General features: G+C 41.5%; 1 protein-coding gene across 2 annotated transcripts in view; it reads left to right on the top strand.

Annotated features, from left to right (window-relative positions):
- The window catches only part of LOC139163009 (tenascin-X-like), a 178,364-nt gene that overhangs the window by 20,915 nt on the left and 134,067 nt on the right, over positions 1-23,382 (top strand). For both annotated transcript variants that reach the window (XM_070743897.1, XM_070743898.1), the window contains exons 2-3: positions 19,383-19,843; positions 21,499-22,173. In XM_070743897.1, coding sequence (XP_070599998.1) covers positions 19,396-19,843; positions 21,499-22,173 — 1,123 coding nt within the window. In that variant the 5' untranslated portion in view covers positions 19,383-19,395. The remainder of the gene's footprint in view (positions 1-19,382; positions 19,844-21,498; positions 22,174-23,382) is intronic.

Raw genomic sequence — 23,382 nt, 5'->3', positions numbered from 1 at the left:
GCTTTTTAATGTAAAATTGTTATTTGAAACTTTAATATTAGATTTATTACTGTATACTGTACTGTTTTTATCACTGCTGTGAGCCGCCCCGAGTCTGTGGAGAGGGGCAGCATACAAATCTAATTTGTATTTGTATTTGTATTTATTAGATTTGTATGCCGCCCCTCTCCGAAGACTTGGGGCGGCTAACAACAATATTAAAAGACAATGTAAACAAATCTAATATTAAAAAACAATCTAAAAAACCCCAATTTAAAGAACCACTCATACATACAAGCATACCATGTATAAATTCTATAAGCCTAGGGGGAAGGGAAATTTCAATTCCCCCATGCCTGACGACAGAGGTGGGTTTTAAGGAGCTTGCGAAAGGCAAGGAGGGTGGGGGCAACTCTGATATCTGGGGGGAGCTTGTTCCAGAGGGTTGGGGCCGCCACAGAGAAGGCTCTTCTCCTGGGTCCCGCCAAACGACATTGCTTAGTCGACGGGACCTGGAGAAGGCCAACTCTGTGGGACCTAATCAGTCGCTGGGATTCGTGTGGCAGAAGGCGGTCCTGGAGATATTCTGGTCCGATGCCATGAAGGGCTTTATAGGTCATAACCAACACTTTGAATTGTGACCGGAAACTGATCGGCAACCAATGCAGACTGCGGAGTGTTGGTGTAACATGGGTATATTTGGGAAAGCCCATGATTGCTCTCGCAGCTGTATTCTGCACGATCTGAAGTTTCCGAACACTTTTCAAAGGTAGCCCCATGTAGAGAGCGTTGCAGTAGTCGAGCCTCAAGGTGATGAGGGCATGAGTGACTGTGAGCAGTGACTCCCGGTCCAAATAGGGCCGCAACTGGTGCACCAGGCGAACCTGGGCGAATGGCCCCCTTGCCACAGCTGAAAGATGTTTCTCTAATGTGAGCTGTGGATCGAGGAGGACGCCCAAGTTGCAGACCCTCTCTGAGGGGGTCAATGATTCTCCCCCCAGGGTATTGGACGGACAGATGGAATTGTCCCTGGGAGGCAAGACCCACAGCCACTCCGTCTTGTCTGGATTGAGTTTGAGTTTGTTGACACCCATCCAGGCCCCAACAGCCCCCAGGCACCGGCACATCATTTCCACTCTTTATCCTAATATTCAGTATGGTGGATTGCCATGCCCACATCAAGCCAGCTTAGATAGCATTAGAAGGGAATATTGCTAGGGATTTGGAACTGGGAGGTGATAGAAAACTCCTCATACCGATGAAAGCCAAAATATTTCTTAAGTCTGGTTTTTACAGAACAAATGCAGACCCATAATACTAAAGCAGAATTTTGGCTCCCTGAAACAAGTTGGTCCTTGTATTTTCCCATGTTTATTTATTTTATTTATTTATTCATTTGTCCAATACATAAATACATAGGAAGAAAAATAGACATGTAGTAATATATATAAGGGTAAAGTGAACTTAGAGGAGAGGATATATGAAAGAAAGAAAATATATATGAAAAGCGAGAGAAAGGAAAGACAATTGGACAGGGGATGAAAGGCACACCGGTGCACTTATGTACGCCCCTTACTGGCCTCTTAGGAACCTGGAGAGGTCAATTGTGGATAGTTTAAGGGAGAAATGTTGGGGGTTAGGGGTTGAGATGATTGAGTCCGGTAATGAGTTCCACGCTTCGATAACTCGATTGTTGAAATCATATTTTTACAGTCAAGTTTGGAGCGGTTCGTATTAAGTTTGAATCTGTTGTGTGCTCTTGTGTTATTGTGGTTGAAGCTGAAGTAGTCATTGACCGGTAGGACGTTGCAGCATATGATCTTGTGGGCAATACTCAAGTCGTGTTTTAGGCGCCGTAGTTCTAGGCTATCTAGGCCCAGGATTGTCTATTTTCGTAGGATATTCTGTTTCGAGTGGAGGAGTGAAGGGCTCTTCTGGTGAAATATCTTTGGACATTTTCAAGGGTGTTGATGTCTGAGATGTGGTATGGGTTCCAGACAGATGAGCAGTAGTCCAGGATGGGTCTGGCAAAAGTTTTGTAGGCTCTTGTGAGTAGTGTGAGATTGCCTGAGCAGAAGCTGCGTAGGATCAGGTTAACAACTCTAGAAGCTTTGCCTCTGACAATGTGGACCTCTCTGATGCATTCTGGGAAAGGGAAAATTGGCCATCTAGCTTTCAAAGGCCAGCTGCTGCCAAGCTGGTACTCAAGGGGAAATATGAACGGAAAGTTTCACCATCAGACCAAGGATCTGGAAGGCCCACCGGAGCCCCAACAGCCCATTCTGCCTTGATGCGGAACTATAACATCCTCTCCACCTCTGTTGGTTTTTTATGTTTATTTTTATAAGGAAGATGTTTGAAATTTATCACAGGCATAAGCTAGACCATGGTTGGTGGTCTCAGCCCAGTTTTTTGTCAACACTATTGTCTACAAACTGATTGGCACAATCTGAGATACGTGGGCAATGGAGCAGCAATTCATGGATCAAAGAATTGGAAGGCATCCCACATGGAGGAAAGGCCTCTTGATTTCAGGGAACTTTCTTAATAAAATAATATAAAATAATATAAAATAATATAAAATAATATAAAATAATATAAAATAATATAAAATAATATAAAATAATATAAAATAATATAAAATAATATAAAATAATATAAAATAATATAAAATAATATAAAATAATATAAAATAATATAAAATAATATAAAATAATATAAAATATAAAATATAAAATATAAAATATAAAATATAAAATATAAAATATAAAATATATAAAACATAAAACATAAAATATAGAAACAGAAACATAGAAACATAGAATACTGACGGCAGAAAAAGACCTCATGGTCCATCTAGTCTGCCCTTATACTATTTCCTGTATTTTATCTTACAATGGATCTATGTTTATCCCAGGCATGTTTAAATTCAGTTACTGTGGATTTACCAACCACGTCTGCTGGAAGTTTGTTCCAAGGATCTACTACTCTTTCAGTGAAATATTTTCTCACGTTGCTTTTGATCTTTCCCCCAACTAACTTCAGATTGTGTCCCCTTGTTCTTGTATTCACTTTCCTATTAAAAACACTTCCCTCCTGAACCCTATTTAACCCTTTAACATATTTAAATGTTTCGATCATGTCCCCCATTTTCCTTCTGTCCTCCAGACTATACAGATTGAGTTCATTAAGTCTTTCCTGAGAGGTTTTATGCTTAAGACCTTCCACCATTCTTGTAGCCCGTCTTTGGACCTGTTCAATTTTGTCAATATCTTTTTGTAGGTGAGGTCTCCAGAACTGAACACAGTGTTCCAAATGTGGTCTCACCAGCACTCTATATAGCGGGATCACAATCTCCCTCTTCCTGCTTGTTATACCTCTAGCTATGCAGCCAAGCATCCTACTTGCTTTTCCTACTGCCTGACCACACTGCTCACCCATTTTGAGATTGTGAATAAAATATAAAATATATAAAATATATAAAATATATAAAATATATAAAATATATAAAATATATAAAATATATAAAATATATAAAATATATAAAATATATAAAATATATAAAATATATAAAATATATAAAATATATAAAATATAAAATATAAAATATAAAATATAAAATATAAAATATAAAATATAAAATATAAAATATAAAATATAAAATATAAAATATAAAATATAAAATATAAAATATAAAATATAAAATATATAAAATATAAAATATAAAACATAAAATATAGAAACAGAAACATAGAAACATAGAAGACTGACGGCAGAAAAAGACCTCATGGTCCATTTAGTCTGCCCTTATACTATTTCCTGTATTTTATCTTACAATGGATATATGTTTATCCCAGGCATGTTTAAATTCAGTTACTGTGGATTTACCAACCACGTCTGCTGGAAGTTTGTTCCAAGGATCTACTACTCTTTCAGTGAAATATTTTCTCACGTTGCTTTTGATCTTTCCCCCAACTAACTTCAGATTGTGTCCCCTTGTTCTTGTATTCACTTTCCTATTAAAAACACTTCCCTCCTGAACCCTATTTAACCCTTTAACATATTTAAATGTTTCGATCATGTCCCCCATTTTCCTTCTGTCCTCCAGACTATACAGATTGAGTTCATTAAGTCTTTCCTGAGAGGTTTTATGCTTAAGACCTTCCACCATTCTTGTAGCCCGTCTTTGGACCTGTTCAATTTTGTCAATATCTTTTTGTAGGTGAGGTCTCCAGAACTGAACACAGTGTTCCAAATGTGGTCTCACCAGCACTCTATATAGCGGGATCACAATCTCCCTCTTCCTGCTTGTTATACCTCTAGCTATGCAGCCAAGCATCCTACTTGCTTTTCCTACTGCCTGACCACACTGCTCACCCATTTTGAGATTGTGAATAAAATATAAAATATATAAAATATATAAAATATATAAAATATATAAAATATATAAAATATATAAAATATATAAAATATATAAAATATATAAAATATATAAAATATATAAAATATATAAAATATATAAAATATAAAATATAAAATATAAAATATAAAATATAAAATATAAAATATAAAATATAAAATATAAAATATAAAATATAAAATATAAAATATAAAATATAAAATATAAAATATAAAATATAAAATATAAAATATAAAATATAAAATATATAAAATATAAAATATAAAACATAAAATATAGAAACAGAAACATAGAAACATAGAAGACTGACGGCAGAAAAAGACCTCATGGTCCATTTAGTCTGCCCTTATACTATTTCCTGTATTTTATCTTACAATGGATATATGTTTATCCCAGGCATGTTTAAATTCAGTTACTGTGGATTTACCAACCACGTCTGCTGGAAGTTTGTTCCAAGGATCTACTACTCTTTCAGTGAAATATTTTCTCACGTTGCTTTTGATCTTTCCCCCAACTAACTTCAGATTGTGTCCCCTTGTTCTTGTGTTCACTTTCCTATTAAAAACACTTCCCTCCTGAACCCTATTTAACCCTTTAACATATTTAAATGTTTCGATCATGTCCCCCATTTTCCTTCTGTCCTCCAGACTATACAGATTGAGTTCATTAAGTCTTTCCTGAGAGGTTTTATGCTTAAGACCTTCCACCATTCTTGTAGCCCGTCTTTGGACCTGTTCAATTTTGTCAATATCTTTTTGTAGGTGAGGTCTCCAGAACTGAACACAGTGTTCCAAATGTGGTCTCACCAGCACTCTATATAGCGGGATCACAATCTCCCTCTTCCTGCTTGTTATACCTCTAGCTATGCAGCCAGGCATCCTACTTGCTTTTCCTACTGCCTGACCACACTGCTCACCCATTTTGAGACTGTGAATAAAATATAAAATATATAAAATATATAAAATATATAAAATATATAAAATATATAAAATATATAAAATATATAAAATATATAAAATATATAAAATATATAAAATATATAAAATATGTAAAATATGTAAAATATGTAAAATATAAAATATGTAAAATGTAAAATGTAAAATGTAAAATATAAAATATAAAATATAAAATATAAAATATAAAATATAAAATATAAAATATAAAATATAAAATATAAAATATAAAATATAAAATATAAAATATAAAATATAAAATATAAAATATAAAATATAAAATATAAAATATAAAATATAAAATATAAAATATAAAATATAAAATATAAAATATAAAATATAAAATATAAAATATAAAATATAAAATATAAAATATAAAATATAAAATATAAAAAACAATATAAAATGAAATGAAAGAATGAAATAAAATAGGAAATAAAAAAATATGAAATAAAATAAAAGATATAATATAACAATAAAATAAAATAAATGAAATATAAAACAAAATATAATATAAATGACCAATTTCTGTTGTTTTTTACCAGCACACAGTACATTTAATCTTAAAAGATAAGATTAAAACCAGAGGCTTACAAAGTATATATTCTAAAGCTCTGGTTTTAATCTTCACTTCTATTCCTTGGGGTATAGACATAAATAATGCATTTAAGCGAGGTCAGTGTGGATTTAAAAAACCATAGATTCAGACCAATTGCAAAGCCCTGGGGGACTCCCAATCTCTTTCCCAGCACTTAAAGTGTGACATATGTCTTCCCTGCTGATAATTTAATCACCGCCACATCATGTAACTAGAAACAACACAGACATTTAACAAAGGAATCCTAGCTGTGTGGTTAACCAGAAACATTTCCCCCTCCTGGTCTGCAAAGCTTCACCCCATAAACATCTGCAGGAGAGATTGCTCAGAAAGCCACACGAACGAGACCAATAAAGTAATTCCTGTTGTGGTTGAGGGCTAATCCTAACTTTGTTTAGACTTTGCTGCGGGGAATTTCGCCTGTGAATAGAGCTAACTCTTTATCTTTTAAGTAGTCTTTTATCTCGGGTCTCCTGCTTGGGCAGGGGTTGGACTAGATCAGTGATTTTCAACCTTTTTTTGAGCCACGGCACATTTTTTACATTTTAAAATCCTGGGGCACACCACCAACCAAAATGACACAAAATGACACCCTAAGACACTTCCCTCTCTTTTCCCATCCCTGTCTCCTCCCCACGCTTGTGTGTGTGTGTGTGTGTGTGTGTGTGTGTGTGTGTGTCCAAAAACAGGTGAGGGCTGGGTTTTTCCCCCTCTCTTTTTCTTTGGGTGCTTTTTATCATATGCTTTAAATCAAGAGTCACTTCTCTCTCTCTTTTGTTTCTCTCTCTTTCTTCTCATTCTCTGTCTGACTCAATCATTTTCTCATTTCTCTTTTTTTCCTCCCCTTTTTGCTCAGTTATCTCTCTCTCTCTTGCTTTCTTTCTCTCTAACACTTGCTTTCTCTCTCTTTCTCTCTTTTCTTTCTCTCTCTTGCTTTATCTCTCTCTCTCTTTCTCTCTCTCTCTCTCTTTCTTTCTCTCTCTCTCTTTCTTCCTCTCTGACACTTGCTTTCTCTCTCTTTCTCTCTTTTCTTTCTCTTTCTTTCTTTCTTTCTCTCTCTCTCTCACTCTTTCTCTCACTCTTTCTCTCTCTCTCACTCTTTCTCTCTCTCTTTCTCTCTCTCTCACTCTTTCTCTACCTCTTTCTCTCTCTCTCTCTCTCTTTCTTTCTCTCTCTCTCTATCACTCTCTCTCTCACTCAGCAAAAAGTTGCAAGACCGGAACCTAAGCTTCCTTTTTCGCGGCACACCTGACCATGTCTCACGGCACACTAGTGTGCCACGGCACACTGGTTGAAAAACACTAGACTAGGTGACCTGCAAGATCCCTTCCAACTCTGTTAATCTGTTAAATCTGTTAAATCTCATCTGCTGGGGGCTATTAAGAAAAGTGGGGGATGCTTTCCAAGAGCATGTTTCTCCGTTTCTCATCCAGGGAAATATAATATTCTGTCTTTTTAAATATTTTTCAAACTATTTCATTCTTCAAGGAAAGGGGTGGGGGGCTAACTTTCTACAATTCCAATTTGGATATCTGTTTAATCTCCTTCGAGCCAGGTGTATGATGTAGTGAGGAAATTCATCCTCTTGAGGCAAGAATTATGGGATGGCGAATCAGAAGAGCCACTCCTGCACATGGAGAGGGGTGGGGGAGAAGAATGTTTTTGATATGAAGGTAGTCCTCAACGTATGTCCATAATGGAACCTGTCCAATTCGGTCCTATGTATCTTGATGGTCATACAATTTTTTTTTGCAGCAGTTACTAAACAATTATAGTGGTTGTTTAAATGAATCAGAGGCTGTTAAGTAAACCGATGGCTTGCTATGAGTATGGTAAAATGATATGTGATTCAATCATTCTTTATTTTTCTTGGCATGTTTCTTTGTTTGTTTGTTTGTTTGTTTGTTTGTTTGTTTATTCATTCATTCATTCATTTATTTATTTATTTATTTATTTATTTGATTTGTATGACGCCCCTCTCCGTGGACTCGGGGCGGCTAACAACAGTGATAAAAACAGAATGTAAAAATCCAATACTAAAACAGCTAAAAACCCTTGTTATAAAACCAATCATGCATACAAACATACCATGCATAAATTGTAGCAGCCTAGGGGGAAAGATTATCTTAGTTCCCCCATGCCTGACGGCAGAGGTGGGTTTTGAGGAGCTTACGAAAGGCAAGGAGGGTGGGGGCTTTTCTAATCTCTGGGGGGAGTTGGTTCCAGAGGGCCGGGGCCGCCACAGAGAAGGCTCTTCCCCTGGGCCCCGCCAAACGGCACTGTTTAGTTGACGGGACCCGGAGAAGACCCACTCTGTGGGACCTAACTGGTCGCTGGGATTCGTGCGGCAGAAGGCGGTCTCGGAGATAATCTGGTCCGGTGCCATGAAGGGCTTTATAGGTCATAACCAACACTTTGAATTGTGACCGGAAACTGATCGGCAACCAATGCAAACTGCGGAGTGTTGGTGTGACATGGGCATATTTAGGGAAGCCCATGATAGCTCTCGCAGCTGCATTCTGCACGGATAGTAATTTCTGTATCTTTAAGCTGATAGCACTCGCTGGCGCAGAATGAGTTAACGGTTTCGGGTCCCTGTTTTTATACTGTCTTTTTTCTCCCTCGAAGAAACTGACACTCAAACAAATCTCCCGCTCAATTCAACACCCAATCAGACGTGAACATTTAAATTTCAAACTATTTACATTATGGTAATGAATATTCAACATATGGTTTTGCCAAAACCCAGACACAAGGGCCAATGTTGGACAAAACTGATCATAAAATGTGAACATTTGATTGTAGAGAGAATCCAACAGTCAAAACTTCAAAACTGAGTCATAGGCAGGGCTGGCCTGCTCCAGGCTCACCAAGGTTCGGAAGATCCTCTAGCAAAGATTCTGTGCGATTCGGAGAACCCCCCAAATCTCACTCATGACTGGCCCCAGACACCCTTTCCCTCCCACCCTGCTCCGCCCCTCCGCTCCCTGGAGTCTCCACGTGGCCCATTTTGGATGCCAGGCAAGTGCAGGGCCTGCACGGAGGCTCTGGGAGGGTGTAAAAAGGGCCTCCCAGAGGCTCCAGAAGGCCAGAAATGTGCCCATTCCCAGCTTCCAGAGGGCCTTTGAAGCCATTTTCACCCTCCCAGAGGCTCAAGGAAAGCCTCCAGAGCCCGAGGAGTGTAAAAAACAGGCCTCCCAGAAGTTCTGGAAGGCCGGAAATAAGTGGTTCACAAGTATGAACCATTTTGTCCTCGAGAGAGCCTCCATAGCCCCCCAAAGTCTTGGATTGCTACCCGGTACGGGCCGCACTGTGCACTGGTAGTAAAAATGGAGCTGTGCTCACAGTTCTGGGTAACCAGCAGACACATGTGTATCCCAGCAAGATTTCGCTTCTGTGCATGGGCAGGAAGCAAAATCTCACGAGGGGACAGGAGCATGGGTGAGATTTTGGTGATTTTTTTCCCTTCCGCGTATGCACGGAAGCAAAAAAGTCACCGAAATCTTTTTGCTTCCTGTGGAGAAGCAAAATCTTGCTGGGATGCATGCTGCCCGCGCATCGCACCAGTAGCGGCAGGAAAGGCAACCCCTGCCTGGAGCTGGGGAAGGTGAAAATGGCCCTCCCACCATGGTGCAGGAGGCTGACTAGGCCACGCCCACCATGGCCACGCCCACCCAGCAACCAGGAAGAGAACCCGTTGCTAACATTTTTGAAGCTTACTCCGGTCATAGTCTCCCTTTTCTAGGTCCAAAGCCTTTGAATGGATTGATGAGTGAACTGGTTGTAAGTTGAGGACTACCTGTACCAACAGTGTGAAATTATGCATGGTATGTTTGTGTGTATGTTTTGCTTTTTAAATAAGGGTTTTTTAGAGTTTTTAAATATTAGATTTGTTATACATTGCTTTTATCATTGCTGTAAGCCGCCCCGCGTCTACAGAGAGGGGTGGCATACAAATCTAATTAATATTAAAATATTATTATTATTATTATTATTATTATTATTAATAATAATAATAATAATAATAATAATAATAATAATAATCTTTCCTGTTTAAAAAGATATCTGTTAATTTCATGTGACAAGCCTGGCCAGCTGAGCTACTACTGAATCGTCTTAAAAAGAATTAAACAGTTAAGTGAACTTCTGCAGTTGATAAGTTAGTAACGTAGCTGTTAAGTGAATTTGGCATCCCCACTGGTTTGCCAGTCAGAGGATCACAAAAAGTGATCACATGACCCTGGGACGCTGCAACGGTCATAAGTATGAACCAGTTGCCAAGCACCTGAACGTTGATCGTGGGAATGCAGCAAAAAGGGTCATGTCCCTTTTTTTCAGCATTGTAACTTTGGTCACTAAATGAACTGTTGTAAGTTGAGAACTACCTGTACTTAAAAAGCAATAGGAAGGAAGGGAGAGGGGGGAGAGGAAGGAAGGAAAGAAGGAAAGAAGGAGGAAAGGGGGAGGAAAATGAAGGAAGGGAGGGAGAGAAAGAGGAAATAAGGAAATAAGGAGGGAAGGAGAAAGAGGGGAGGGAATGGGGAGGGAGGGAGGGAGGAAGGAAGGAAAAAGTAGGGAGAGGAAGGGAGGGCAGGAGGGAGGGAGGGAGTGAGGAAGGAAGGAAGGAAGGAAGGAGAAAGTGTGGATAGGGAGGGAGGGAGGGAGGAAGGAAGGAAGGAAGGAAGTGGCGCTCAAGGCGGCAAGATGCGCGTATCATTCCGCCTTGATTGCATCAGCGGAATCCCGCCCGGCCGCTCTGTTTAGGGTGACCCGCTCCCTTCTTAATCAGGGGGGAGTTGGGAAGCCCTTGCAGAGTAGTGCCGAGGATTTTAACACGTTTTTCGCTGATAAAATCGCTCGGATCCGAGCGGACCTCGACTCCAATTGGAATACAGAGTTGACTGACAACGAGTCAGTTGAGGTGACTGGGGCATGTACTTGTCCACCTGTCTGGGGAGAGTTTGATCTGGTGACACCTGATGAAGTGGACAAGGCCATTGGAGCTGTGAGTTCCGCCACCTGTTTACTGGATCTGTGTCCCTCCTGGCTGGTTTCGGCCAGCAGGGAGGTGACACGGAGCTGGGTCCAGGAGATTGTCAACGCTTCTTTGGGGAGGGGGTCCTTCCCGGATCCCTACAAGGAGGCACTTGTGCGCCCCCTCCTCAAGAAGCCTTCCCTGGACCCAGCCATTCTCAACAACTATCGACCAGTCTCCAACCTTCCCTTTATGGGGAAGGTTGTTGAGAAGGTGGTGGCGCTCCAGCTCCAGCGGTCCTTGGAAGAAGCCGATTATCTAGGTCCTCAGCAGTCAGGATTCAGGCCCGGATACAGCATGGAAACTGCTTTGGTCGCGCTGATGGATGATCTCTGGCGGGCCCGGGACAGGGGTTTATCCTCTGTCCTGGTGCTTCTTGACCTCTCAGTGGCTTTCGATACCATCGACCATGGTATCCTTCTGCGCCGGCTGGAGGGGTTGGGAGTGGGAGGCACTGTCCTTCAGTGGTTCTCTTCCTACCTCTCTGGTCGGTCGCAGTCGGTGTTAGTGGGGGGTCAGAGGTCGACCTCTAGGTTACTCCCTTGCGGGGTGCCTCAGGGGTCGGTCCTCTCCCCCCTACTATTTAATATCTACATGAAACCGCTGGGTGAGATCATCCAAGGGCATGGGGTGAGGTATCATGAGTATGCAGATGATACCCAGCTTTACATCTCCACCCCTTGTCCAGTCGGCGAAGCAGTGGAAGTGATGTGCCAGTGCCTGGAGGCTGTTGGGGTCTGGATGGGTGTCAACAGACTCAAGCTCAACCCGGATAAGACGGAGTGGCTGTGGGTTTTGCCTCCCAAGGACAGTTCCATCTGTCCGTCCATCACCCTGGGGGGGGAGTCACTAACCCCCTCAGAGAGGGTTCGCAACTTGGTCGTCCTCTTCGATCCACAGCTCACATTAGAGAAACATCTTTCAGCTGTGGCGAGGGGGGCGTTTGCCCAGGTTCGCCTGGTGCACCAGTTGCAGCCCTATTTGGACCGGGAGTCACTGCTCACAGTCACTCATGCCCTCATCACCTCGAGGCTCGACTACTGTAATGCTCTCTACATGGGGCTACCTTTGAAAAGTGTTCGGAAACTTCAGATCGTGCAGAATGCAGCTGCGAGAGCAATCATGGGCTTTCCCAAACATGCCCATGTCACAACAACACTCCGCAGTCTGCATTGGTTGCCGATCAGTTTCCGGTCACAATTCAAAGTGTTGGTTATGACCTATAAAACCCTTCATGGCACTGGACCAGAATATCTCCGGGACCGCCTTCTGCCGCACGAATCCCAGCGACCGATTAGGTCCCACAGAGTTGGCCTTCTCCGGGTCCCGTCAACTAAACAATGTCGTTTGGCGGGACCCAGGGGAAGAGCCTTCTCTGTGGCGGCCCCGACCCTTTGGAACCAACTCCCCCCAGATATCAGAGTTGCCCCCACCCTCTTAGCCTTTCGTAAGCTCCTTAAAACCCACCTCTGTCGTCAGGCATGGGGGAATTGACATGTTCCTTCCCCCTAGGCTTATAAAATTTATGCATGGTACGCTAGTGTGTATGATTGGTTTTAATTTGTGGTGTTTTTTAAAGTAATTTAAATATTGGATTTGTCTTACATTGTATTGCTATTGCTGTGAGCCGCCCCGAGTCTGCGGAGAGGGGCGGCATACAAATCTGATTAAACTTGAAACTTGAAACTTGAAGGAAGGACCTGGGGCAGGGAGAATTTCATTAGCCTGGTTTAGTCTTTCTGTGAGAAACGATTCTCTTAACATAAGGAAAACATAAGAACAATAAGCAATTTATAACTCCCAATAAATAATAGAGCAACTTCTGAAAGGAATGAAGGAAAGGCCAGAAAAGTGGATTAGGGAATTACCGAGCTTTAAGCCAACAGCTGGAACAAAAATACAGTGATATAGAACAGGGTTTGGTCCAGAGCTCAGATGTTGGTTTCATAGATTCCAGAAGTGCGTTAATCTGAATTGTGTGCATATAGTGGACAGGAGGGAGGGTAATGTCAGTTTCTCTATATGACAAAGTTAATTTAGAGTACAGCTGCCCCCAACAGACTTTTTGCAAGGCTCTAACAGTACTTCTCAACCTTTTTAATGCTGCGACCCCTTAATTACAGTTCCTCATGTTGTGGTGACACCCGACCATAAGTCTAGCGCCAATTCTCCCAACAGAGCTTCAAGCTGATTGACAGGCAGTTCAGAGGGACTACCCCCACTGTAAACGTCGATTGGTCTGATTGTAAAAATATGTTCCAAGGCACCAGAATAGAGGCTTTAGTTCCTAACACCATGGTAAATTTGTCTTTTTCCATGGTCTTAGGCGACCACTGTAAAATGGTTGTTCGATCCCCAAAAGGGTCCCGACCCCCAGGTTGAGAACCACTGAGTCGAGTAAGTTCTTTGAATACTGTAGGAGAGGGAGCAATGCTACTACAGATACCTGCAATCACCTGATCAAAATTTGGATGCTTGGCAACTGGGCATCTGTTTATGACGTTTGCAGTCTCCCGGGGGTTATGTGATTCCCTCTTGTGACCTGAGAAGCGAAGTCAATGGGGAAGTCAGATTCAATTAACAACATTCCTAACTCAACAACTGTAGTGAGGCGCTGAATTACTGTGGCAAAAAAAGTCATAAACTGGGGAAAAGCTCATTAAACTGTCCAGCTCAGCAACAGAAATTTTGGACTCCGTTGAGTTCTGCTGGGCTCTCTGATAGGAGCCTCCCGAAAATTCAAGGATACAAATTGTTATACCTCTAGCTATGCAGCCAAGCATCCTAATCACGTGTTGTGGTTGGCTCTGGCCCAGCTCCTGCCCCAGGGAATGGGGAGGTGGATGCCGGGGAAAATTCAACATGTCACAGGCAGAGAAGGGCTTGGCACACAGCCAAGGCAGTCAATCTTCCTTATCTTCTATAGCTTCAGATGATGACATGTTGGACCCACGCAAGCGCAGAATTATGCGTAGAAGAGACCAAGTAAGAACATATTACAGGAAATAAGGGAGGCCACCTGTGTTTGGGTGGGGCTCCAGTAATTAGGGCTGCTGCTATAAATAGCAGCAACCGGTTTTGGCCATTGTGGAAGAATATCTGTTGCAGTTTCGTCAGGAATCTTGTGTGCTGGACTTTGTTGCTTTTTCACGCCTTTGAAACCAAAACAGAGCAGCATGTGTGTGTGTCTCCCTTCATTGGAAGAAGAAGGGGTGTGAAGTTTCTTCACAGCTGCTAGCTAAGTACTTAATGACTGCTTAAGGGAAATTGTACAGACTACCCGGTTGTTTTGGGAAGAGTGCTTTTTGCAATACAAAAAGAGTGCTTAGTTTATTTTGAATTTTGTGATAAAGAACATTGTTTTGAATTTTCAAATGTGTGGGTGTCTGAAATTTGTACCCTTGAATTTTCGGGAGGCTCCTATCAGAGAGCCCGGCAGAACAATAAAGAGCTGATAGATAAATTAGTGAAGATTGGACTTAATCCCTGGATAGTTCAATGGATTTGCAGCTGGCTGAAGTGTAGACATCAGACAGTTATTGTTAACGGCGAGTATTCTGAGCAGAGTCAGGTTACAAGTGGTGTGCCACAAGGGTCTGTTCTGGGTCCTATTCTTTTTAATATGTTTGTGAGTGACATAGGGGAAGGTTTGGTAGGGAAGGTTTGCCTATTTGCCGATGACTCTAAAGTGTGCAATAGGGTTGATATTCCTGGAGGCGTCTGTAATATGGTAAATGATTTAGTTTTACTAGATAAATGGTCAAAGCAATGGAAACTGCAGTTTAATGTTTCCAAATGTAAAATAATGCACTTGGGGAAAAGGAATCCTATTGAGTATTGCATTGGCAGTTCTGTGTTAGCAAAAACTTCAGAAGAGAAGGATTTAGGGGTAGTGATTTCTGACAGTCTCAAAATCGGTGAACAGTGCAGTCAGTTGGTAGGGAAAGCAAGTAGGATGCTTGGCTGCATAGCTAGAGGTATAACAAGCAGGAAGAGGGAGATTGTGATCCCGCTGTATAGAGCGCTGGTGAGACCCCATTTGGAATACTGTGTTCAGTTCTGGAGACCTCACCTACAAAAAGATATTGACAAAATTGAACGGGTCCAAAGACGGGCTACAAGAATGGTGGAAGGTCTTAAGCATAAAACGTATCAGGAAAGACTTAATGAACTCAATCTGTATAGTCTGGAGGACAGAAGGAAAAGGGGAGACATGATCGAAACATATAAATATATTAAAGGGTTAAATAAGGTCCAGGAGGGAAGTGTTTTTAATAGGAAAGTGAACACAAGAACAAGGGGACACAATCTGAAGTTAGTTGGGGGAAAGATCAAAAGCAACATGAGAAAATATTATTTTACTGAAAGAGTAGTAGATCCTTGGAACAAACTTCCAGCAGACGTGGTAGATAAATCCACAGTAACTGAATTTAAACATGCCTGGGATGAACATAGATCCATCCTAAGATAAAATACAGAAAATAGTATAAGGGCAGACTAGATGGACCATGAGGTCTTTTTCTGCCGTCAGACTTCTATGTTTCTATGTTTCTATGTAACAACCACTGACCTAAGAGAAGGTATAAATACGCACCCTCCACTCTCAATTCCATGCGGCCAGATCCTCTGTTGCCCAGAATCTCTGTGGGTCTTTTTCATCATTAAAACCATCTTTCCACTCAGCCTCCCATGTTTCCAGGGTCTTTCTCTCCGCTTGGAACTAAACCAGGTGGATTTTTTCCCCCCAATACATGTTGAGAAAAAAAATGTTTGGCTTCTTGACTGGATTGTTGCCTTTAGCCATTCTAAGCCATTCTAGAGCCAGGGTGTTGCAGTGGTTAGAGGCAGCATTGCAGGCTAATGTGAGTTAACTGCTAGCTGCAGTTCAGCAGTTCAGATCTCACCAGCAGCTCAAGATTGACTCAATTCAATTCAATTCAATTAGAAACATAGAAACATAGAAGTCTGACGGCAGAAAACGACCTCATGGCCCATCTAGTCTGCCCTTATACTATTTTCTGTATTTTATCTTAGTATATATGTTTATATACTTATCTATCTATCTATCTATCTATCTATCTATCTATCTATCTATCTATCTATCTATCTATCTATCTATCTACTTATCTATCTATCTATCTATCTATCTATCTATCTATCTATCTATCTATCTATCTATTTAGTTATCTATCTATCTATCTATCTATCTACTTTATCTATCTATCTACTTTATCTATCTATCTATCTATCTATCTATCTATCTATCTATCTATCTATCTATCTATCTATCTATATCATAGAAACATAGAAACATAGAAGTCTGACGGCAGAAAAAGACCTCCTGGTCCATCTAGTCTGCCCTTATACTATTTTCTGTATTTTATCTTAGGATGGATATATGTTTATCCCAGGCATGTTTAAATTCAGTTACTGTGGATTTATCTACCATGTCTGCTGGAAGTTTGTTCCAAGGATCTACTACTCTTTCAGTAAAATAATATTTTCTCATGTTGCTTTTGATCTTTCCCCCAACTAACTTCAGATTGTGTCCCCTTGTTCTTGTGTTCACTTTCCCTCCTGGACCTTATTTAACCCTTTAATATATTTAAATGTTTCGATCATGTCCCCGCTTTTCCTTCTGTCCTCCAGACTATACAGATTGAGTTCATTAAGTCTTTCCTGATACGTTTTATGCTTAAGACCTTCCACCATTCTTGTAGCCCGTCTTTGGACCCGTTCAATTTTGTCAATATCTTTATGTAGGTGAGGTCTCCAGAACTGAACACAGTATTCCAAATGTGGTCTCACCAGCACTCTATATAACGGGATCATAATCTCCCTCTTCCTGCTTGTTATACCTGTAGCTATGCAGCCAAGCATCCTACTTGCTTTCCCTACCGCCTGACTGCACTGTTCACCCATTTTGAGACTGTCAGTTCAATTCAATTTATTAGATTTGTATGCTGCCCCTCTCCGAAGATTCGGGGCGGCTCACAACAGTAATAAAATATAGCGAAACAAATCTAATATTAAAAAGCATATAAAACCCTATCAAAATAAAAAGCAAGCAGCACATACATACCAAACATAAATCTAAAAAATATTAAAAAGCCTGGGGGGAAAGGTGTCTCAACTCCCCCATGCCTGGCGGTATAGATGGGTCTTGAGTAATTTACGGAAGACAAGAAGGGTGGGGGCAGTTCTAATCTCCGGGGGGAGTTGATTCCAGAGGGCCGGGGCCGCCACAGAGAAGGCTCTTCCCCTGGGGCCCACCAAACGACATTGTTTAGTCGACGGGACCGGAGAAGGCCAACTCTGTGGGACCATATCGGTCGCTGGGATTCGTGCGGTAGCAGGCGGTTCCGAAGGTACTCTGGTCCACTGCCATGTAGAGCTTTAAAGGTCATAACCAACACTTTGAATTGTGACCGGAAACTGATCGGCAGCCAATGCAGGCCACAGAGTGTTGTAGAAATGTGGGCGAATCTGGGAAGCCCCACAATGGCTCTCGCGGCCTTCCATCCTTCCGAGGTGAGTAAAATGAGGACCCAGATTGTTGGGGGCGATATGCTGACTCTGTAAACCCCTTTTTTTTTTTAAAAAAAAATATTTTTATTGATTTTGTAAATATGGTTACATAAAACAAACATAAAACAATGCACAGTGTGCGTGCCCATCACCTGACCGACAAAAAAAACCCCATCACCACCACCACCAATTGCGAGGGGGTTCAAATATTTACTAGTTTATATATATATATTTCCTTGGCTCTACTTTGCATTTGTTATTACTGAAAGAGTGATTGAAGTTTATTTTTCACATTTGCATCACAGATTCTACTCAGCATATAACCTTTCACCTTATTCCATCGTGCCATCAGCTTCTCCAGTTTATTTTCATTAAAATTGTTTAATCTTATTTCCATGATTTCAAAATGTATGTGATCCACCATGTACCAGTACCAGTTCTGTACTGTCCATTTTATAGGCTCTTTCCAACCCAATACCACTACGCTTTCCCATGCTGCAGTTTTTATTTCTTTAAAATCTCTTAGTTCTCTTTGTTTAATTAAAATCGCTATTTCTTTTGTAATTGTCCAATTAATATTTAACATTTTATTTATTTCATTCTGCACTTCCTTCCAAAATTTCTGAACTTCTACACACTCCCAGAACATATGCATGAAGATGTGTATGTGTATGTGTATGTGTATATGTATGTGTGTGTGTGTGTGTGTGTGTGTGTGTATATATATATATATATATATATATATATATATATATATATATATATATATATATATATATATATGTTTTTCTTATGTCTCCCTTAATTTTAAAATTCCAGCTAAAAAAACATTTAACACATACAGAATATAGTTGTCGGCTATAAATATATTAACTGCCTTGTAGTGGCCCTGGGTTGGGCCTAGAGGCAAAAAGGAGCTGTGACGTTCCTTAAATATACCAGGGTGATCCGACATAAGAAAAACATATAGCCCCTCCCTGGTACAGAGCTGGAAGGGTTCTGATCGGATAGCTCTAACTGCTAGTTCTCTGCTTTACAATGCAGAGTTCACCAGATCGAATCCCAGTAAAAGAAAGGGTGTGGCTAGCTGATGAGGCCAGAACAAGGCCGAAATGGGACCATACTAGTCTCCCTTAATTTTAAAATTCCAGCTAAAAAAACATTTAACACATACAGAATATAGTTGTCGGCTATAAATATATTAACTGCCTTGTAGTGGCCCTGGGTTGGGCCTAGAGGCAAAAAGGAGCTGTGACGTTCCTTAAATATACCAGGGTGATCCGACATAAGAAAATATATATATATATATATATATATATATATATATATATATATATATATATATATATATATATATATTCTGTTACTATATTCTATATATTCTATATATTCTATTCCTATATATTCTATTCCTATATCTTCTTTTCTATTCTTTCTTAGATATATTTTACTATGAGTATCTCCTCTATAACCTTCATCATGTATTTTACTATGTGTATATTGATATATACTCACTAAAACCCTCATTGTGTATTGGACAAAATAAATAAATAAAATAAATTCCTTTCTTTTGGCAACCATGCCAACAATTACCTTTCTCTTTCCCCTGGAAGTGTGCAAGTTGTGCTGGTGTACAATACCATTTATGTAAGATTTTTCTTCTCATCTCTTTAACTCTTGTGTTCTTAATCTTATGTATATTTTCTACTATTTCTTTCAGTTCACTTTCATCGACTCTGTAAACCACTTAAAGAGGGCTGTAAAAGCCCTATGAAGTGGTATATAAATGCTATTGCTAATTCTGCCCTCTTTTATTTCTCGAATTCGGCCCTGATTTATTTCTCCTTCTTATTGTCCCCTTCCTTGCAGGTCTTGAATTATCATGGAGAGGGCTTCAAAGGGAGCATCTTTCCTCCTGCTCCTCTGCTGGCTGTGGGTTTCCTGGGGGGCACGTCTACCCCGCCCTCTCATCTCTTCCAATGCAACCATCTTCTCCCACGTCTACACGATAAAGTTGGCTGGAGAAGACGCGCCGAACGAGGGTCCTTCTCCACCTCCCCAAGAGGCCTTGGGTCCCCCCGGATCTTCTCGGGGAGGAGGGGGCCAGTTTGAACACACCCTGGAAGGGTCTGATCAAGAGCACGTGGTTTTCACCCACCACATCAACCTCCCGCAGCAATCTTGTGGGTGTCCCCCTGGCACCGAAGATACCCGGGAGCTTTGGAGAAGGCTGCAGGCCCTTGAGAACGAAGTGCGGGTCCTACAGGAAACGTGCCAAGCTGGAGGGGGCTGTTGCCCTGCTGTGCCCGCCAGTAGTCAAGCCAGCGAAGGTAAGGGGAGAGAACGACTGCTGGGATAGATGGATTTATTTACTTGCTTGCTTGCTTGCTTGCTTGCTTGCTTGCTTGCTTGCTTGCTTGCTTGCTTGCTTGCTTGCTTGCTTGCCTGCCTGCCTACCTACTTTTTTCTTTCTTTCTATCTATCTATCTATCTATCTATCTATCTATCTATCTATCTATCTATCTATCTATCTATCTATTATTTCCCTCCATACAGCATTCTATTTAAATCCCTTCCTTCTCCCTCCCTCTCGACCGCCTTTCTTCCCTCCTCCCTCCCTTCCTCCTTCTTTCTTTTCTTCCCTCCCCCTTCCTCCTTCCATCCTTCCTTTCTTCCCTCCTTTCTTTCTTGCTCCCTGCCTCCATCCATTCTTCCTTCTCTCTCCCTCCTTCCCTCTCTTCTTTCTTCCCTCCTTATTCCCTCCCTCCTCCCTTATTTCTTTCTTGCTCCCTATCTTCCTTCCTCCTTTTTTACTTCCCCTTCCCCCCTTTCTTCCCTTCTCCCTTCCTCCTATTTTCCTTTCTTCCATCCTCCCTTCCTCATTTCTTCCCTCCCTCCTCCCTTCTTCCTTTTTTCCTTCCTTTCTTGCTCCCTGTCCTCCTTCCTCCTTTTTTGCTTCTCCTTCCCTCCCTCCCTCCTTTCTTCCCTCCCTCCTCCCTTCTTAATTTTTCCTTCCTTTCTTGCTCCCTGTCTTCCTTCCTCCTTTTTTGCTTCTCCTTCCTTCCTTTCTTCCCTTCTTCCTTCCTCCTATTTTCCTTTCTTCCATCCTCCCTTCCTCATTTCTTCCCTCTCTCCTCCCTTCTTCCTTTTTTCCTTCCTTTCTTGCTCCCTGTCTTCCTTCCTCCTTTTTTGCTTCTCTTTCCCGCCTTTCTTCCCTTCTCCCTTCCTCCTATTTTCCTTTCTTCCCTCCTCCCTTTCTCCTTTCTTCCCTCCCTCCTCCCTTCTTCCTTTTTTCCTTCCTTTCTTGCTCGTCTTCCTTCCTCCTTTTTTACTTCTCCTTCCCTCCTTTCTTTCCTTTTCCCTTCCTCCTATTTTCCTTTCTTCCATCATCCCTTCCTCCTTTCTTCCCTCCCTCCTCCCTTCTTCCTTTTTTCCTTCCTTTCTTGCTCCCTGTCCTCCTTCCTCCTTTTTTACTTCTCCTTCCCTCCTTTCTTCCCTTCTCACTACCTCCTATTTTCCTTTCTTCCCTCCCTCCCTCCCTCCTTTCTTCCCTTCCTCCGTCCTTCATTCTTCCTTTTTTCCTTCCTTTCTTGCTCCCTGTCCTCCTTCCTCCTTTTTTACTTCTCCTTCCCTCCTTTCTTCCCTTCTCCCTACCTCCTATTTTCCTTTCTTCCCTCCCTCCCTCCTTTCTTCCCTTCCTCCCTCCTTCCTTCTTCCTTTTTTCCTTCCTTTCTTGCTCCCTGCATTCCTTCCTCCATCTTCTCTCCCTCTCTCCCTTCAAATAACTTTGTGAAAAACCAGCATTTAGAAGATCTGAGCTTGATTTTCATTCAGTCTCACTTCCGAAGGTAAAACAGCTGAGCTCACGGACTCCGTTCCTTGGGCTATAAATGCAATAATTAAGCAATTTACCACGGCCCTTTTAAACAATCGCTCTCTTGACCTCCTTATGTTTCTCTCTCTCTATCTCCACTCTCTCTCTTAGGCCAAACAGACATTCGCACGTTATGTTCGCACCATGGATCCTTCGACCTCTCTCGTTGCCTCTGCGAATGTGAGTCGGGTTGGGGCGGTCCCACCTGCGCCGAGCCAGTCTGCTCCGGAGGTTGCGGTGGCTCAGAGCGCGGCAGATGCGTCAATGGGCACTGCCAGTGCCAACCTGGCTACTCGGGGGTCAGCTGTGAAGAGCCGCCCTCTTGTCCCGACGACTGCAATGACCAAGGGCGCTGTGTGGATGGCCGCTGCACCTGCTTCCCAGGATATGTGGGGCCCTCCTGCTCCGACCCAGTTTGTCCCCAGAACTGCGACGGACACGGACAATGCGTCTCTGGACGGTGTGTGTGCAACCCAGGCTACAGCGGTGTGGATTGTGCCACCCGAGCTTGCCCGAGCAACTGCAACCGGCGTGGAGAATGCCTCAATGGACGCTGCGTGTGTGAGTCAGGCTTCACCGGGCCGGCCTGTGGCACCAAGACTTGCCCCAACGATTGTAACCAGAGAGGCCACTGCCTGCAGGGAGGGGTGTGTTCCTGCCACCCAGACTACACCGGCCCCGACTGCGGTCAGCTGGCATGTCCAGAGCACTGCAGTGGCCACGGAGAATGTCAGAATGGAACATGCGTGTGCAACAGTGGCTATTCGGGTGATGACTGTTCAATAGGTAGGTACAAAGGTTTACACAATCCATCAGAATAGAGCTAAATGGGACCTTGGAGGTCTTCTAGTCCAACCCCTTGTTCAAGCAGGAGGCCTTATACCATTTCAGATATTTATTAATTAGCTTTATTTATTAATTAGATATGTATGCTGCCCCTCTCCGTAGGTGACTGTCCAGTCTTTTCTTAATAACCTCCACTGATGAAGCACCTACAATTTCTGGTGGTAAATCATTTCACTGATTGATTGATTGTTCTCTCTCTCTCTTTTAAGTTTATTTATTAATTTTTACAGGTTAAAAATAAATATACATCACAATAGTCTTTTTACAGATCATAGTTCTCACTGCTAGGAAATTTCTATCTATCTATCTATCTATCTATCTATCTATCTATCTATCTATCTATCTATCTATCTATCTATCTATCTATCTATCTATCTATTGGATTTGTATGCCGCCCTTCTCCGGAGATTCGGGGCAGCTAACAGCAATAATAAGACAGCGTACAATAATAATCCAATACTAAAAACGATTAAAAACCCATTAATATAAAAACCAAACATACATTCAGACATACCATGCATAAAATTGTAAAGGCCTAGGGGGAAAGAGTATCTCAATTCCCCCATGCCTGGCGGCAGAGGTGGGTTTTAAGTAGCTTACGAAAGGTTGCTTCTCTCCTTGATTAGTTTCAAGTTTCAAGTTTAATTGGATTTGTATGCCGCCCCTCTCCGAGGATTTGGGGCAACTCACAGCATATAAAAGAGACAGTAGTAAACAATCCAGTTAATATACATTTAAAAAATCCTTAAAAATTCTAAATTTAAAAAAAAACCTTCCATTAACAATCCATTCAACAAATTATACTAAGAAACATTCATTGATCAGGGGGGCAGATCTAATAACCCCAGGCCTGGCGACAAAGATGAGTTTTTAAACTCTTTCGGAAGGCAAGGAGGGTGGGGGCAGTACGAATCTCCAGGGGGAGCTGATTCCAGAGAGCCCCCCCCCCCAAAGAAGGCTCTTCCCCTAGGTCCTGCCAGCCGACATTGTTTGGTCAACAGGACACTCTGTCCCATTGACCACACCCACAAAATAAGCCACACCTACAATTTGGCTGCCCATTACTGAAAGCAACATTATCTTAGCAAAGTTCTGGAGAGATGACTATAAAATAAGAAAGCAAGCAATATTGGTTTCTGCTCTTATATA

This window comes from Erythrolamprus reginae, chromosome 2 (genome assembly GCF_031021105.1).
Source record: "Erythrolamprus reginae isolate rEryReg1 chromosome 2, rEryReg1.hap1, whole genome shotgun sequence".
In the NCBI taxonomy this organism is placed as follows: Eukaryota; Metazoa; Chordata; class Lepidosauria; order Squamata; family Dipsadidae; genus Erythrolamprus; species Erythrolamprus reginae.
Note: the sequence above shows the minus strand (reverse complement) of the source record. Positions and strands in the feature narration are given on the sequence as shown.